The 16,002-nt window shown below is 40.6% G+C and overlaps 1 protein-coding gene across 3 annotated transcripts in view; it reads left to right on the plus strand.

Annotated features, from left to right (window-relative positions):
* Nucleotides 1-4,164: 4,164 nt before the first annotated feature.
* Nucleotides 4,165-16,002, plus strand: part of LOC119132251 (cytoplasmic dynein 2 heavy chain 1) — a 55,932-nt gene continuing 44,094 nt past the window's right edge. Inside the window, exons 1-25 of one of the 3 annotated variants that reach the window (XM_037267354.1) lie at nt 4,165-6,259; nt 6,435-6,620; nt 8,012-8,327; nt 8,433-8,551; nt 8,781-8,925; nt 9,068-9,213; nt 9,333-9,419; nt 9,647-9,781; nt 9,867-9,980; nt 10,054-10,165; nt 10,292-10,416; nt 10,712-10,887; nt 11,191-11,386; nt 11,485-11,580; nt 11,890-12,051; nt 12,158-12,256; nt 12,353-12,492; nt 12,576-12,804; nt 12,900-13,027; nt 13,770-13,885; nt 14,044-14,171; nt 14,958-15,107; nt 15,283-15,488; nt 15,576-15,731; nt 15,823-15,937. In XM_037267354.1, coding sequence (XP_037123249.1) covers nt 6,438-6,620; nt 8,012-8,327; nt 8,433-8,551; nt 8,781-8,925; nt 9,068-9,213; nt 9,333-9,419; nt 9,647-9,781; nt 9,867-9,980; nt 10,054-10,165; nt 10,292-10,416; nt 10,712-10,887; nt 11,191-11,386; nt 11,485-11,580; nt 11,890-12,051; nt 12,158-12,256; nt 12,353-12,492; nt 12,576-12,804; nt 12,900-13,027; nt 13,770-13,885; nt 14,044-14,171; nt 14,958-15,107; nt 15,283-15,488; nt 15,576-15,731; nt 15,823-15,937 — 3,579 coding nt within the window. In that variant the 5' untranslated portion in view covers nt 4,165-6,259; nt 6,435-6,437. The remainder of the gene's footprint in view (nt 6,260-6,434; nt 6,621-8,011; nt 8,328-8,432; nt 8,552-8,780; nt 8,926-9,067; nt 9,214-9,332; nt 9,420-9,646; nt 9,782-9,866; nt 9,981-10,053; nt 10,166-10,291; nt 10,417-10,711; nt 10,888-11,190; nt 11,387-11,484; nt 11,581-11,889; nt 12,052-12,157; nt 12,257-12,352; nt 12,493-12,575; nt 12,805-12,899; nt 13,028-13,769; nt 13,886-14,043; nt 14,172-14,957; nt 15,108-15,282; nt 15,489-15,575; nt 15,732-15,822; nt 15,938-16,002) is intronic. The other 2 variants (XM_037267351.1, XM_037267353.1) reach the window with 2 other exon arrangements.

The raw sequence follows: 16,002 nt of genomic DNA on the forward strand, positions 1-16,002 counted from the left end.
GTGCGTCCGTGCATGTGTGTGTGTGTCAGAGAAGAACAAAGATGAGATACTAGCTGGAAGCGTTGTGTAATGAGCATATGTCATAGTCTTCACTTTCTTGCCATTAATAACAGTCATGCAGCTGAAAGACAGAGAAGATGGCCCATATGAGACCGTCCAATCCTATGGAGAGTTGAGACTCATAATCTTGCAACATTCGATTTAGTGGAAAGGTATGTGGATCATATTTTAATTTCCCCAGCCGTACTTCAACCATGAAAAGAATGAAAACAAAGGAAAACATTTGGGAATGGGGTAACGGGAATCTGATCGATGGAAGTGAAGACAAAAATAACATAAATATAGGAAGTGTCTGTGACTATAGACAAAGGAGAAATAGTCAAGAAGTCCGGAAATGACAGATGTTCTGCTGATTTGCAGACCTTAAATGGACAAAAGCTTATTGTGAAGTAAAGCATTTTTGGGGCGATCCATTCCTTATTTCCTCCTCAAGGCTTGTGAGTCCCCTTGGCTAGTTTGCGCGCAAGATGATTTTGATCTACACCCAGTCTTTTGAATAAACATGCGTGAATGCTTATTTCCAGCCTGCACACTTTAAGGCGTCTTTCGGCACTATTTTGTCTAATACTTCAACAATGTCTCTTCTGCTTCCACTAAAACCTCTGGGACATCCAAGCAAGCATGCGTTGCATCCTTCCCCCACTGGCCAATGCTCCTCTCTGAGAAAGGCGGGATGCTGCAATACCTTCATCATGAAGTGATGGTACCTTTGGACCTCCAAGCCATTTGAAAAGCAACCAAACAAGGTCTCTGAGGGAAGCTTTGAAACAAAAGCGCTCCCTTTTTCCAGGCATTAATTCAAGTAAGCATCTTTTTTTTTCCACGTGAAATTGCTCCAGCAGGACCCATCAAATAAAGTTTAAAACAGACAAAGAGCATGTTCAGTTCACACCCCTGAGCGAGATAACTCACATTGGTGTACATGTACTTATCGTATAAAACAGTGTCTTACATGCATAGCAGCAGCTGCAAACTCATAACAATCTTTATTTCTAATTCTTTTTTTTTTTTTTGCTGGATTATTTACAGAAATCCATTATGAAAAATATTCATCACTTGCATGTACGGCTGCAAACACATGGTTCTGCACTACAAACAAGTGTGGAACACCTCCCCCCACACACACACACGCACGCACACGCACGCACACACAGCCTTAGACAACGGGGGAGAGTGCCAGTGCTGTTCCCCAGATCTATTTTCGAGGTGACGGGAAAATGATCAAAGCTATGTGAGCTGTCTACTGGAATGACCATTCTAACCATCTCTATGGTGTCTCAGCAACCAGTCACATACAGAGTACATATTTACACTTCATCGATATTTACAAACTTGGACAGCAGTTTCGATAACTAAATGTGGAAAAACATGCACTGGCTATCAGCTGCAAGGAAGTAAGCCGTCTAGTAGCGTGGAGTATCCCCAGCTTGTCAACCATGTCAGCCATTCTTCCCGACTTCGTTTCTCAGTTTCAGTAGCTAATTGCGTCCCCTTAGAGCTTGTGGGTGCAAGCGCAGATGGAATCGGACGTACTGTACAATTGCTTCTCTCCCTCCCAAATCTGTCTTTATGGAACAGTGGAAATTTCCGGTACATAGTGAAACAGACATGATCATTGCTTGAGATGAGAAATTAGCTGCAATGTGCTGTTAGCACTATTTAAAGGTTTTCTCATTTTCTTCCTGCACCATAATGGATATGAGCTATAATTTTGATTATTTAAAATTAAAACTACTCCACCACTTTCATCTCTCCCTAGAGGGAAAAACTGACCAAAGATAAAAAGCATCCCAATCAACATCACGAGTTTAAAAAATATTCATCATCAATTAATACAGAACTCTGGAGGACAGGCAATTAGTGTGTATCTTCAAAGTCACATGGGCAACTTTCAGCCTGGCAGGAACAATAAAATACAGCATTTTAGGTTGATTCTTTAGGTCCATGTGAACAGGGTTTGCTTGACAATATTTTCATCTTGCTTACATGAACCTTTTTTCCCAACTAGGTCATTGTTGAAACATAGATAAGGTCACTGCACAGGGGAACAGTATTGTAGAGCTAACACAGGCTACAGTCATTTGCTCCCACGACATACATTTCAAATTGAGATGGCCTTTGATGTTGATCCTTTGCAGAAACATGAAGCTGCCAACAAACTGCAGCCAAGTGGACTTCTCGTTGCACCCTTCCCTCTTAGTGTTTCCTCCCATGGGCTTCCCTCACACGGTCCTCGCAAAAGACAATCTGTTTCTGTCTCATCACGTTTTAATGTTACTGATGATAACCCGATGAACGGATGAATGGATCCGTGCATGTACAAATGTGAGAGTTTTTTTGTTTGTGGGGAAGTAAAGGTCATATCTTCAGCAGTTCTATATATATTGGCAAGGTCTGCTCAAATTTCGCTCACTCATACACTTAAGAGACTGGGTCCCAGCCTAGTTAAAAATGCCTTAGCCAAAAACTCATTTGGTGTATCACCATTACATTAGGGTGTGAATAACTCCACTGGGCATCATGCCAAAATACTTGTCTGTGCCTCTCTATTCATTTAAAATGTTGCTGATGACATTGTGCTACCATACACGAGCAATTCTTACAAAAATATTTCAGGCAATTATCTGTACTGCTTGTCCCCACGGGGGTGCTGGAGCCTATCCCAGCAGTCATCGGCAGTAGGCGGGGGACACCCTGAACTGGTTGCCAGCCAATCACAGAGCATACAGAGACGAACAACCATTCACACTCGCACCTAGGAACAATTTGGAGTGCTCAATCGGCCTACCAAGCATGTTTTTGGGATGTGGGAGGAAACCGGAGTGCCCGGAGAAAACCCACGCGGACACGGGAAGAACATGCAAACTCCACACAGGGAGGGCCGGAGGTGGAATCGAACCCGGACCCTCCTAACTGTGAGGCGGTCGTGCTAACCAGTGCGCCACCTGACAATAAAGAAAATATTTTTAATGTCCTGATGTACTTTGCAAAGTTTAAGTATAAAGTACTGATATATATATATATATATATATATATATATATGAATAAAAGTAATAATAAAAAAATAAGAATCTATTTTACTTTATTTCACAAAGCTACAATAGCTCCATTACAAAATGAGAATGGATTAATTATGTTACCTGCAGTGAGGTCATATCGTAATAAGCTCTCCTAATTAAGTTCGAGTCTTCCATCTAGCAAACCTCGTTTGTTTATAGATAACTGATGCTGCTTATCATCACAGAAAAGTTGACTTGGAGCTGCGAGGTGCAACAGCCATGTAACATTCCTGACCTAAAACGGCTGTTCAGGAGACGCCAGAGAATTAATGTTACTTGTGTGTACACAGCCCACACTGAATTCCAGCAGCCTCTTAAAGCCTCTTTCTTCATAAATCTATCAAATCTCGCTCCAAAAGTGTTCAACCCCCTCATGAGCAATCAAACAAAGGCTATTTTAGTCAGGAAAACTCATAAAAAGAAAAGTTCAAAAGTCCTCGCTGCACTGCCATGCTTATATGCAACATACATGTACTGTAACATGTTGGAAGTGTAGAATCACGACAATTTAGAGAGGAAGTGGCAAGAATAGTCATCCTCAACAGGCATCATGAATGACATAAGACAATGGAATGCATAGTTCTCTACTGGGAGTCTGCTGAACCAATTAAATGCAATGAATGCAATTTTTGTGCTTTGCATTTGAGCTGATCTGTTATTCCTGAACTATGATACGATTAATTCAGCAGATAATAATAAAGCACGTTTTAATGGTAGAGTGGTAATCTCCCATTCCAGAGGTTGGGGGCAGGGGGGGGGGGGGGGGGCGAATCCATTGTGACCATGTTCAAGTGTTCTTGAGGAAGATACTGAACCCCCACTTGCGCCTAATGCTGCGTCACCAGAAAGCAAATGAGATAACAGTGCCGTTTTGACTACCAAAGGTAGAAAAGTGCTATAACAAGTGTTAGTGCGCTTTTTTCTAAATTTCCAAATGAAAGCTAAAATTTAAGATTAAAAATAAAATCAGATTTCCACATTTCCGTCCGCGATAATGTTATGCTGAATGTACACTGTATGTAATTAGATTGTTTTCATAGTGACTAGAACAACATTATAGGAAGATAAAATTTCTCTTTACTTTATATTGCACTCAATATATACACTCTCACTCTGCAGCCATGCAGTACTCTAATCACAACTGTAATATCCTGTCGTTTCAGATTATTTTCAGAACACCAACAACCTAATCCTCCTCATGGTGACCAACTCCAATTTAATTGCTTTAAATCAATGCATTGTGCACCAGTTCCCCGCACAAAAAATATAATCTGTTTATAAATCCTGTGGTATGGACCCCATCAGAATAGTGTGGCAGAGGTCACACACTGCTTGCTGAGAAATGCCTCAAAAGATTAAGTACACAGGCTGTTGTGTCATTGGAAAACAGAAACCTGCTTATTATATTTCTCTGAATTACTAAGAGGCTTAAAGAAAATACTGTCCTTTTGAATTAATTATTCAAGAATTTAACAGAGTTGACATTTTTGGAATTCAGTGTCTAAAATTCACTAGTTGTTAGATTTACTCCTTGAGGTCAAGCAAGTTTGTCTTGTGAAGTTATTCAGGCCTTTTTGTGCAGTGAGTATTGCATTTAGATGTTCCGGTGTCCAAATAGTAGCTCTATTTCATGTTGAGGCTAAACACCTCATATCCTCTTCAACAGACTGATGTTTATATTTCAACCCAGCCTGACATGCTGTGTGTTTCTTTTACAGCCACCGCAGAGGAAAGTCCAACTGGTTTGTTTGGGTTAGACAACAGAGGCATGAGGGGAGGAAGACAGAGAAATTTCAGGGTGTGTGGAAGTGGGGGGTTGATGGCAGAGAAGAGGGGTGCACAATGCTGAATTAGAGAAGGGAGCCCTCAAGGGTGAAAGAGTAGAGGAGAGGAGAAAGATTTTGTGATGTCATTTAGTGTGTGTGACGTGATGGGCCAGAGGACCAGATTATTAGAGGGAGGGAGAGGAGGGCACCAAAAGTGATGTAGATGTACAAAGATAAGTAGTGGTGAGGAGACAAGGAAAATTAGTCCATGTCAGGGGGAAGAGATGGAAGGGGAGAACAGATGTGGGGAGAAAGGAAAAGTTGGGTGGGTTGGGACCTCAGGGTTACATTCCTGAAGTGCAACCAACCTGGTGCGGCTCCTCTCCCCAATGTAAACACAGAATCGAGAGGAGGACTGACAGTCTGTCACAGAATTAGAAAATGATAAATTTCTCAGTGGGATGCAATAAAAAAAATTATGTAAGTGTTTTACAGTTGACATTAGCAGACATTATGGCAGTATAGCCTATGAATTAAATGTTCTATCCAATCATTACATTCTAGTGTCACCCCATTCAATTCTTCTTTTCTGTCGAAGAGGGCATCATGCCTCATCCTGACAGCTACTTTAAATTGATACTTAAATATACCTGGCTCGTTGCTGTGCACAAAAACTATTGTTTTTGCCTGGTTGCGCATGTTAACTTTGCTTCGCATGTGCTGTCGTTGTGTCAACACAACGTTTGTTTGATTAATTATTGTTGTTTTTGCGACATCTAGTGGCCTAAATGATGATATGATTTTTAAATGACTTGCAATACAAAAGCTACACGACAAAGAAAAAGCTCCAAATGTAACACAGTAATTGGAATTTGATATTATTTTAACAAATGTTTATTACTGTAGTTGTAATTTGCAGTGGCGTAGAACTTCACTGCATCATCAGAGGTGTGTCTAAATTTTTGATTTCCCTACTTAAGTCAAAAGAAAAATATAATTCTGTACAATGTACATGAAAGTGGCAAAACTATTACTTTATTGATATTATTTGCACGTAATTGTTCTGTCGTAACCAAGAAACTTCTGCAAAGAGGAGTTTCCACCAAGTTGCGTAGTTTCACGCAAAATGCGTAGGATTCTGGATCACGTGACTGGAGTTTTTGGTGTTGTAACGCAGCAACCACGCAAGCGTATTCGAGGAGGAGCACCGGAGCGATCTGCAACAGTTTGCTATGCTTCACTCCACGGATCAAGACTTTATTTATGAGGAAGAGGTTCAGTATGTGGCTGAACACTAGTAAAGTGTTGTTTTTCTCCAAGAAACAACGCCGTCAACATCTGATCTACTGACGAGAGTAGCATCCTTTTACCGAGGTAGCGTGCTAACCACAGCTAGCTTCTTAAGTCGCTGCAAGGCTGCGCTGAAACACTGCTAACATTCTGGTTTACATATCTAATGGTTTGTGTAAGAAAGCGATCGATACTTGCATGTGCATGTTAAACGCAGCAAATGCTGCTTCTTGTATTTCTGTCCATGTGTTTCATATAGGAGATGGCCCAGGAACCAATTGATGCTCGCAAGAAGTTTATTCTTACCACTACGGGAAACTTCTATGAGCAAAAGATACCATCCTTTCTCAATGACAGCCCAGAGCTCAACAACTTCTTGGATGATGGAAACCAATTTGTCTTGTCCATCAGCAGACATGAAAGTAATCTTCGCCTGTCAAATAAGGTAGCGCAAACTGCAAATATCACTTGGATTTCTTGTTTTAGTGTACATATAAACATCTTTTTCTTAACATTCATTCGACAAATTTAATAATAATTTAGTCCCCAGATGTTTTAATAACATGTCTTTGGTGCGCTGTTGTCAAAATGACCAAAGGATCAAGAATTACACTACATATTACACACTCTATTCTAATTCCTACTGAAATCAGCCTGTTTTAGAAGCTTTTGTGTGGGCTGCACCCATACTCTTGTGTGCCTCCTTGAGATGCAACCTTATTATATGACATTAGCTTAATTCTTTTCCTGGCCCACATTCATAAAGAAAAATACTGAAATGATCTTTCTCCATAGAAATTAATGGGCATGCTGGTATTCCGTTCTAGCCTCTAAAAAACAACCAAAACAATTTTAAAAAAGTGAGTATTTTGTGTTAATATCAAAAGTGCCGTAATTAGATTTTTCTTACACTTTCTCCTAAAATACACATCAATCCATCCATTCTCTGTACCGCTTGTCCCCACGGAGGTCGCGGGCGTGCTGGAGCCTATCCCAGCTGTCATTGGGTAGTAGGCGGGGGGAACTCTGAACTGGTTGCCAGCCAATCGCAGGGCACACAGAAACTGACAACCATCCGCACTCGCACATGTTGGTAATTTGGATTGCTCAATCGGCCTAACAAGCATGTTTTTGGGATGTGAGAGGAAATCGCAGCATGCAAACTCCACACGGGGATGGCCGGAGGTGGAATTGAACCCGCACCCTCTGAACTGTGAGGCGGACGCGCTAACCATCATGCACATTGTGCATCTTATTTTGCTGTGCACACCTTGGCCACCTGGGGGCAATCTGAGACAGACATACCAGTATACCGGGGTTGTCAAACTCATTTTTGTCGCGGGCCGCATTGTAGTCATAGCTTCTTTCGGATGGCCATTATGACTGTCAACCCAAATAAATGTATGAGCACCTCATATTATATACAGTAAAAGCTACAAAACAAACTGACAAGTAACTCGTTTTCAAATCAGATGAGTAAAAACTGGTCAAATATTAAAAAAAAAAGAGATTAAAAGTGAAGACAATTTGCAATTCTAGTAATGACACACGAATATGATGCACAATTTGTCTTCGCGGGCCACTTAAAATGATGTGGCGGGCCGTATCTGGCCCCCGGGCCTTAGGTTTGACACCTGTGCAGTATACTGTACTGTACTTGGAGACTGTCTTCCCAATAGGCTCACTCACAGCCACGTTTTCAGAAAACAGCAAAATGATTCATTTTACACTTTATGTGTGGGCAAGCACTCTCAAAACAGAGCTATTTGCCTCCAAGCAGTTAAAAAATAAATGTTCCTTATTTCCCCATCAAATTAATTCCTCTTCCTTCATCAGATCGAAGCATTGGAAGCTGGCCGAGAGAAAGTGTTGGTGTTCTTCAAGCTCTACCCCACAGTGATCACAGAGGAGAACCTCCACCAGAGCATCCTTGTGTCATCCATGCTGGAGTCTCCTATCAACACTCTATACCAGGCTGTGAGACAGGTCTTTGCACCAGTGCTACTCAAAGATGAACGCTGGCGTTCGGCGTTTGATCCAAAGCTTGCGAGTTTGCTCAGTGAGTTAGAGCTGGGTTTGGGCTCAGTGGTCCGCCAGTCTGGAGCACAACCTTCTGAATTGAAGAGAGGGCACTCGGAAGAAGATGTTTTGGGTATGTCCACACAGACCAATAGATTATGCATGGGTCATTGAGTTGCAGGTCATTGTCTGTATCCAACAATTCATACAATGTTGTGTATGCATCTAACCTATTCAGGTATTCTGACGCCCAATGATGAGTTTTTATACTGGGCGGACGTATCGGAGTCTGCAAAGAAGACAAATGTGAAAGAAAGAGCTTCATACTTCACAGAACAATTTAATCTTGTAGAGAAGGTATGCATATAAAACCGTAAATGTACATAAACCTACTTAAAGTTAAGTTTATCACCAATTGCTGTGCAAAATGTTTTGTTTTTTTCAAACAAAATAACAATGATACTGTTATCAATATACTTTGATTTGACATAAAAATGAACAATGAAGATATTTTCTTGTAAATGTGATGTTTTTATTCAAAGTGATGCAAAATCATACAAATTCCACTTGTGTCTGTTTCCACCAGGAGTATTGTGGTCTTGATGGCCTGTCTTTGTCCGATGTTCTGGATCTTGTGGATCAAAGCAGAGACGCACTCGATGGTGTTTGGCGACAGCTTGATTATGAACCTTACCCAGAAATACGAATGGTCCGATTGATGGACGTTATTGGTGAGAATAACTGACAAAAATAATTTTTTTCTGCTTCTGATGCGAACACGTACCTTATTGTGTAAATGTACATTTTAACAAATCATTTCTACTCAACATATTTTTCAAGGAAATTATGATTTATTTATTTTTTATCTTCAAGGTGGAGCCCTTGGGCGGTATGTCCAGAAGAAGCTCAGTGATCTCAAAATATTTGAACAGCCATTTGTGTCTGTGAGGGAGAGCTGGAAAACTGGGATAGCCATCTGTGAGCATTGGGTTGCAGCTTGTGAGCATTTGACTGGACAGGTGGGGGAGACTACTAATAAATAATAACAAATCTCTGGAATGACTGAGAAATATTGTAAAAAGAAGTGACTGTCCTCAACACATCATCTTTTTTAATCCTTTCTAAATTACAACGCCAGGTCTGGAAGAGACATGCTCCTCATCCCTGGAAGGGAAACAAACATTGCCCGCAATCCCTACATTGCCTTGGCAAACGATTGGATGAGGTATGCTATGTCAACCCAATTCATCTATTCTATTAATCTATTTACAGTATTTACATTCCTACCTATGTACTTTACCTGCCTTCATTCCTAATTAATGTCCATTTGTGTTGTTGCGTCATCGACATTCATAATGGAGTTCAAAGTTTGAGTGTTTCTCGCATTGTTTTATGCATTATTTGGACCCCCTCTCAATGAGTTGGATGAAATGCACTTTCTCTGTCCATCAGGTGGTGTCTCTGCGGGTTTTCCATGAGAAGCTGCTAAATTTGTTACCAGGAGGAAAGCAGCAGACTCTGACCTCAGATTGCGTTTTCGAACCTTTCTCTGGCCTTAACCCTCTCCAGTACAACCCCTACACTGAGGTTAGTTGAGTGGACTGCATGTGCGCTTTGAAAGATGAACTTTTTCTTCCTCCTTGAGTCAAATCTTTGTTGTATGCCTTTGTAGCCCCTTTGGAGGGCAGCAGTGGCTCAGTTTGAGCGCATCATGGCTCCGTCAGAGCGGGAGGTGGCTGGCAGACTTAAGAGCTACATCGCTGATGTACAAGACAACCCACAGCAGGTTGTGTAACAGCGCTGATTGAAATGTACGGCCTTGAATGTCTGCTCACCTCGAATACATGCATTTTATGTAGCTGTTGCAGGTGTTCCAAAAGCACAAGGAGTTAATCAGGCGGCCTAGCATCAGAAAAGAACTGCAGTCTGAGAGAGACACTCTAATGGCCAGACTGCTTGACTACAACAAGGGTGAGCTCGATCGTCTCATATATCTCATCATTTTGAACCACTCTTTTTATTTTATTTTATAGTAGACTTTTTTTTTTTAAATAACAGACATTAACTGTGCTATTTGTATGTTAACCCCTTTTATAGGTTTGAAGACAGACTTTGAGAGTCGCTGCCATGGAAATCCAGGAGAGAAGGCCGGCCCACTCATGGGGAGAAATCTCTCTGATGTGGTCAATAAAATTATCTGGGTTCAGCACATCATACATAAGGTAGCCTTTTGAAGAAATACACATTACAAGCTTTTTAGGGACTATTAGATTTGCTGGTTTAGCAATGCTATCATAAATAACATCACAATCAAGGGCAAAACTAAAGTTGAGAAAATAAATGTAAAAAAAAAAAAAAAAATGTAAAGCTAGAAACAGATTCTTTTGTTCAGACAATAAAATTTTTAGGTTTTACCTGCTGACAGTTTCGACTGCTACTCCAGTCTTCTTCAGAGCCGCCTGAATTGTGGTAAATATGTTAAAAGTTTATTTTCTTGTGCTTTCATCCCTGCATTAGGTGGAGGACTGTGTCCGCATCAGTGAAGCTCTGCTGTCAGATCTATCAGGGTTCAAAGGGTTTGTGCATTTCTGTGATGACTTTCTGGAGAATTTACGGGCTTATGAACAGGAGCAGTTTGAGGAATGGTCCAGAGATTTATTGTCTGGTTTGGCCGATCCCAAGTCAGGACTCAGGTAAGACGCAGTCCACTTTTTATAAAACGATTTATAAAACCTGTATTCACTGTATTACTGCTTAATACTTGAAGACACTAATGTTTTCAATTCACATTTTATTGTGCAAGTTTTGTCATCGCACAATCCCTAAATATGAACTATGCAAGTAAAATATTAAAAATGTAAAGTAAAGTAGGTCATTTGAAGATGCATTGACTCCATTCTGTGGTCCTATTGTAAAAATATTTTCATCTGAATTGAGCCTTGTACTTGCACTTGTACTGTACTCCAATGTAATGCACATAATCCTTGTCGCTTTAGTCTCCAAGCGAGTGATCGAGTGATGGAACTGGATCATGCAGATGGCAGGTTGAAGATCCATTACTCTGACAGATTGGTCAGTCTGCTCAGGGAGGTCAGGCAGCTTTCTGCTCTGGGCTTTGCTATTCCTGCAAAGATCCAACTGGCTGCTAATACTGCAGACAAGTTCCATAGGCAAGCCATTGTCCTCAAACAGGTGACCCTTTCTCGGTTTCCTTTCATGGTCTTATTTTCTCTTCTTGTTTTTGTTTGGTTCGGGCTTGCATTTTAACAAAGCTTTGTTATGCTTTATAGGTGGCAAATTTTTACAACACAATTGACCAGCAAATGATCCCATCTCAGAGACCAATGATGCTCACGCTTGCTTTGGCTTTTGAGCAAGTCATCAAGGTATTCCAAAAACAATAGAGCAAAGGCAACTGTTTGCGCTTGACAAGGAGCGAAATGTAATCGTTAAACCATTTATTGACTAAAAGTAGGTATAGACTATATTATTGTTTATTTGTGGATAGCTGGAATTGAATAAAACATGTAGTGTCTGTTTTGGGCTACCATAAAAGAAGGGTTGTCGTGGTCCTTATTAGAAGCCATTTAATTATTTTGAAGTCAAATCACTGCATAATTGTTTTTTAATGGCGTCTAGGTTATGATGATTATTATGTGATAATGTGTTATAATAACATCTCGTCTCTTGGACAGAATCCTCGTTCTCATTCAAAGGAATCAGGCAGTAAACTGCACATCACTTGGAACAATCCAAAAGAGCTGGAAGTTTACATCTCCAAACTGCAGTCTGCCACAGAGAAACTCTCCACCGAGAACAGGAAGCTACGCAAATGGCACACGGATTTCACAGGCAAGGTTGGAGCTCAGCCTTAAGCTTTTACCAATTCCTGTTACGGACTGTATGAATTTGTGGACTTAACCCACAATTGGCTTCCTGTTCAACTTTGTGTGTGTTCTCAAGGTGGTGACTTTGATGAATGTCGACTTGCTTAGACATCAACAACGATGGAAAGAAGGCCTCCAGGAGCTCCGCACTGGCTTTGCCACTCTGGAGGCTCAGGTAATGATTGTTTGTGCACATGTGCCTGTGTTACCATGAAATCACTGTGCTTGATTGCGTCTCAAAGATTTAGGATTTTTCTATCTTGAAATTCAGGGCTTTAGGTCTGATGACATGCAGGCATGGCGGCAGCACTGGAATCATCAGCTATACAAGGCCCTTGAACACCAGTATCAGACCGGATTGGAAGCTCTCAACAAGAACCTACCTGAAATCCACATTGACCTTACGTTCAAGTGAATGCAACTTCTTTGTCGTTATCCACAATTCCTCGTTTGAGTTTCCCAAAATGCATTCTCTTTGTCCTTTCTCTGAACAGACAGGGCCGGTTGCAGTTCCAACCGCCATTTGAGGAGGTACGGGCACGCTATTACAGGGAGATGAAGAGGTTCATCGCAATCCCGAACCAGTTCAAAGGTGTCAGCGCACCGGGCGATCCGGTTATCTTTGGGGCTATGATTGACAGGAATGCGTTTGGGTTCCTCACCATCTTCAACAAGGCAGAGGACCTCTTCAGCCGCTTGCAGGCTATTCAACACAAGTACAAGGTGCCAGAATAACATTATATTGATGATGATGGTGACAGTGAGTAACATTCTGAACTCGACTTGTGTGTGTTTGTTTCTTTTTTTTTTTTTCTTAGGAGTGGGTGGTACTGGGCCAAGTAGATTTGGAGAAGTTAGTGGAGAAGCATCTAACCTCTGTGCAGGATTGGGAGAGGAATTTCAAGGCCCTGAAAGCCAGAGGAAAAGAATCAGAACGTCTGCCTAGGTACCGTAATTTTCGGACTATAAGTCGCGGTTTTTTTTCATAGTTTGGGTGGGGGGGCGACTTATACTCAGGAGCGATTTATATACATATATATATATATATATGGTTTTTTTTCACTTTTTTGGGCATTTAATGGCTGGTGCGACTTATACTCCGGTGCGACTTATAGTCCGAAAATTACGGTACATATTATTGAAAACAAAAAGTATGGCCTTGAAACACTTTGGATACTTAATCAACTGCTAAATTATTTAAATCTTATTATGTATATCTGTAACCCTCATGAGGAAAAATGGTTCAGAAAATGGATGTATGGATGGATATTATATATATATAAAAAAATAAAATATTCACACACACATTCACACCTATGGACAATTAGAATCTTCAGTTAACGTTACATTCGGATGAACAGGGGTTAGATCGGAAACCATAGTTTCTGGGGAAAAAAAGGTCACACAAGCACGAGCAGAACATGAACTCTACACAGGAAGGCTTGAACCAAGATACACGGTGCCTCTTGACTGAGGCAAATGACCTAACTAACTCCCCAGTGCTATTTGCAACTTAGCAAAGAAAATATGATAAAAATGGAGTTTGGGTCATTGAACATTTAAGCAATGGATATAGATAGGCAGAATGCACAAGGGCCCTATCAATCAACAATGGAAAATTATTTCATTTTTAGAACTATTGAAACCAATGTCTTTTCATAACGCATGTCACGTCCTTTATTTTTCAGCCAGGAGAAGGTTGACTGTGTCACAGTCAACTGTGAGCCGCTTAAAGCTGCCATTGATGGGCTCATCCAGAAGCTCTTTGACCTGCTGCTAATGTCTCTTCGGAAGTCCATACAAGGTGGAGGGCACAATAAATATACTGTTTATTTCTTTACAAACAAGACAATAAGTGTTTCTCTTTAGTCTTTTTGTCTGTTATTTTCTGGTAATTTTATGCTTGATTCTTTGTTGTTTGATTGCACCCATTTTGCTCACCTTGTAATGGCTCAATTGCAGGTCACACACAAGCCATAGACAGTTTTGTGTCAGAGTCTCTGGAGACCTTGTCCACACGACCAGAAAATATTGAAGCCGTTAGTGCTGCCAGTGGAAAATATACCAAGATTGTGGCCCACAAACCTGAGGTAAGAAACAAATATCCCATACTCTAGAATTTAAAACATAGTGTGAAAAAGAATTGTTGCATTTTACAATATTCAAATCACTGAATCTGTAGAATGATTTTTGTCTCTGCATTTTAAATTGTCATTTAATTGTAAAAGGAAATGAACTGCTTTACAATAAAAGTTAAAAACAATGTACCTAATTACTAACTCAGCTCATTAACACTTAAGACGCGTAGCGGATGCGGACTCGTGACATGGCGATGAACCTGCAGAGGGTAATAATACTGCGTGTGCCTCAGCGGTGAGACAGCTCAGTTTGCAATTTAAATTCTGCTTCCTTTATTGATGATGTGCACTTTTGTTGATCTAGGTAAAATATACTGAGCAGTTTGGAGTATGGTTATAATCACCATTTTCTTGTTTGCCATTTCTGATACGCCTCTGCAGTTGCATCACAAGAAAATGATGAAAAGAAGAAAAACACTTATGACGCAGTTGAAGTCACTTGTGCATTTCTCCCCAAAATTCTATGGCCACTATCTACCTTTGGAGTGACTCCTTTCTGGCACAGAAAATTACTTTACTATCATTTTATCATCATCAGAAGCTGCATCTGTATAGATTGTTTAATGTAGTTTTGATGAAGTTACATTTTATTACTTTAAATATAAAATATTTGAAAATAGAACCAAAATTAGAAAAATATGTTCATGTTTGTAGCATAAAAAACATTCCTTGTATTTGAGGTCTTCATGGAGTGGTGTAGGTCATGCATCTAAAGGTTAACTGTTTGGGTTCAAATAGATCCTGCCTCAGTTCAAGTCGGCAGAGGAGAAGAATCGTTTGCTGCGAGCGGTATCCGGGGCGGGGCTGGACTCCCTCTCCTCCCTGAGGGCCAAATGGGACAAACTGGAGCTTGTCATGGAGAGCCACCAGCTCATGATAAAAGATCAGGTATATCAACAGAGCATCATGTTTGGAGTTCTTGATGGGACACATTTTCTGTAACAGCATTTACTTGCTTGTAGTACTTATTTCTTCCTTTATCTCGCAAGCACCATACCTCCTTCACTGTATTTCCCAGTGTCTGACTTTTTTTGATATCGCTCATGCTCTTCTCCTTTTGTAGGTGGAGGTGATGCGAAGTCACACCACAGATCGTATCAATGCCTATAGGGCAGATCTGGATAGGTTCAAGGCCCGCTGGGACCAGCTGAAGCCCAAAGAGGAGATGCTTGAGTCTGGTGATCATGAAACCCTACTAGCCAGTCTTCAAATAATCAGAGATAAGCAGCAAGAGTTTCAGGAGTTAGAATTAGTGCGCAGTAAACTAATGTAAATACTTTACTATATATTTCATATCAAGCATATCAAAATTCCATTTCTGGTGCTGCTGCTTCACCGTACTTCTCCTCTCTCGAGTGAGGACTGTGTCTACTTTGACCTGGAGGTTCCAACTTTCCCTCTGGCTGAAGAGACAAAACAAGACATGGAGGTGTATAGCCAGATGTGGGGTCTGTATGAGGAGTGGCACCAAGGCTTTACAGAAAAGGCTCAGGAGGACTGGATCTCATTCAGGTAAAGCTACAAATAGAGCCAAAACAAATCCTGGATGCCATTATTGTTGTTTCTTAAAATAGTTTTCTTTGCTTGAACATTTTTTTTACAGGAGTAAGACCTACCTGTTTGAGGAATTTCTATTTACATGGCAGGATAAACTCAGGAAGCTGGAACAACCTACTGCCATTTCTGTTAAACTGCAAGAAGAAGTGGATAAATATAAGGTACACACTACAGTTAAAGAATTTTTTTGCTTTCCTTATCAGTTGACCTCTTATGTGTGTAATGA

This window comes from Syngnathus acus, chromosome 13 (genome assembly GCF_901709675.1).
Source record: "Syngnathus acus chromosome 13, fSynAcu1.2, whole genome shotgun sequence".
NCBI classification, from domain to species: Eukaryota; Metazoa; Chordata; class Actinopteri; order Syngnathiformes; family Syngnathidae; genus Syngnathus; species Syngnathus acus.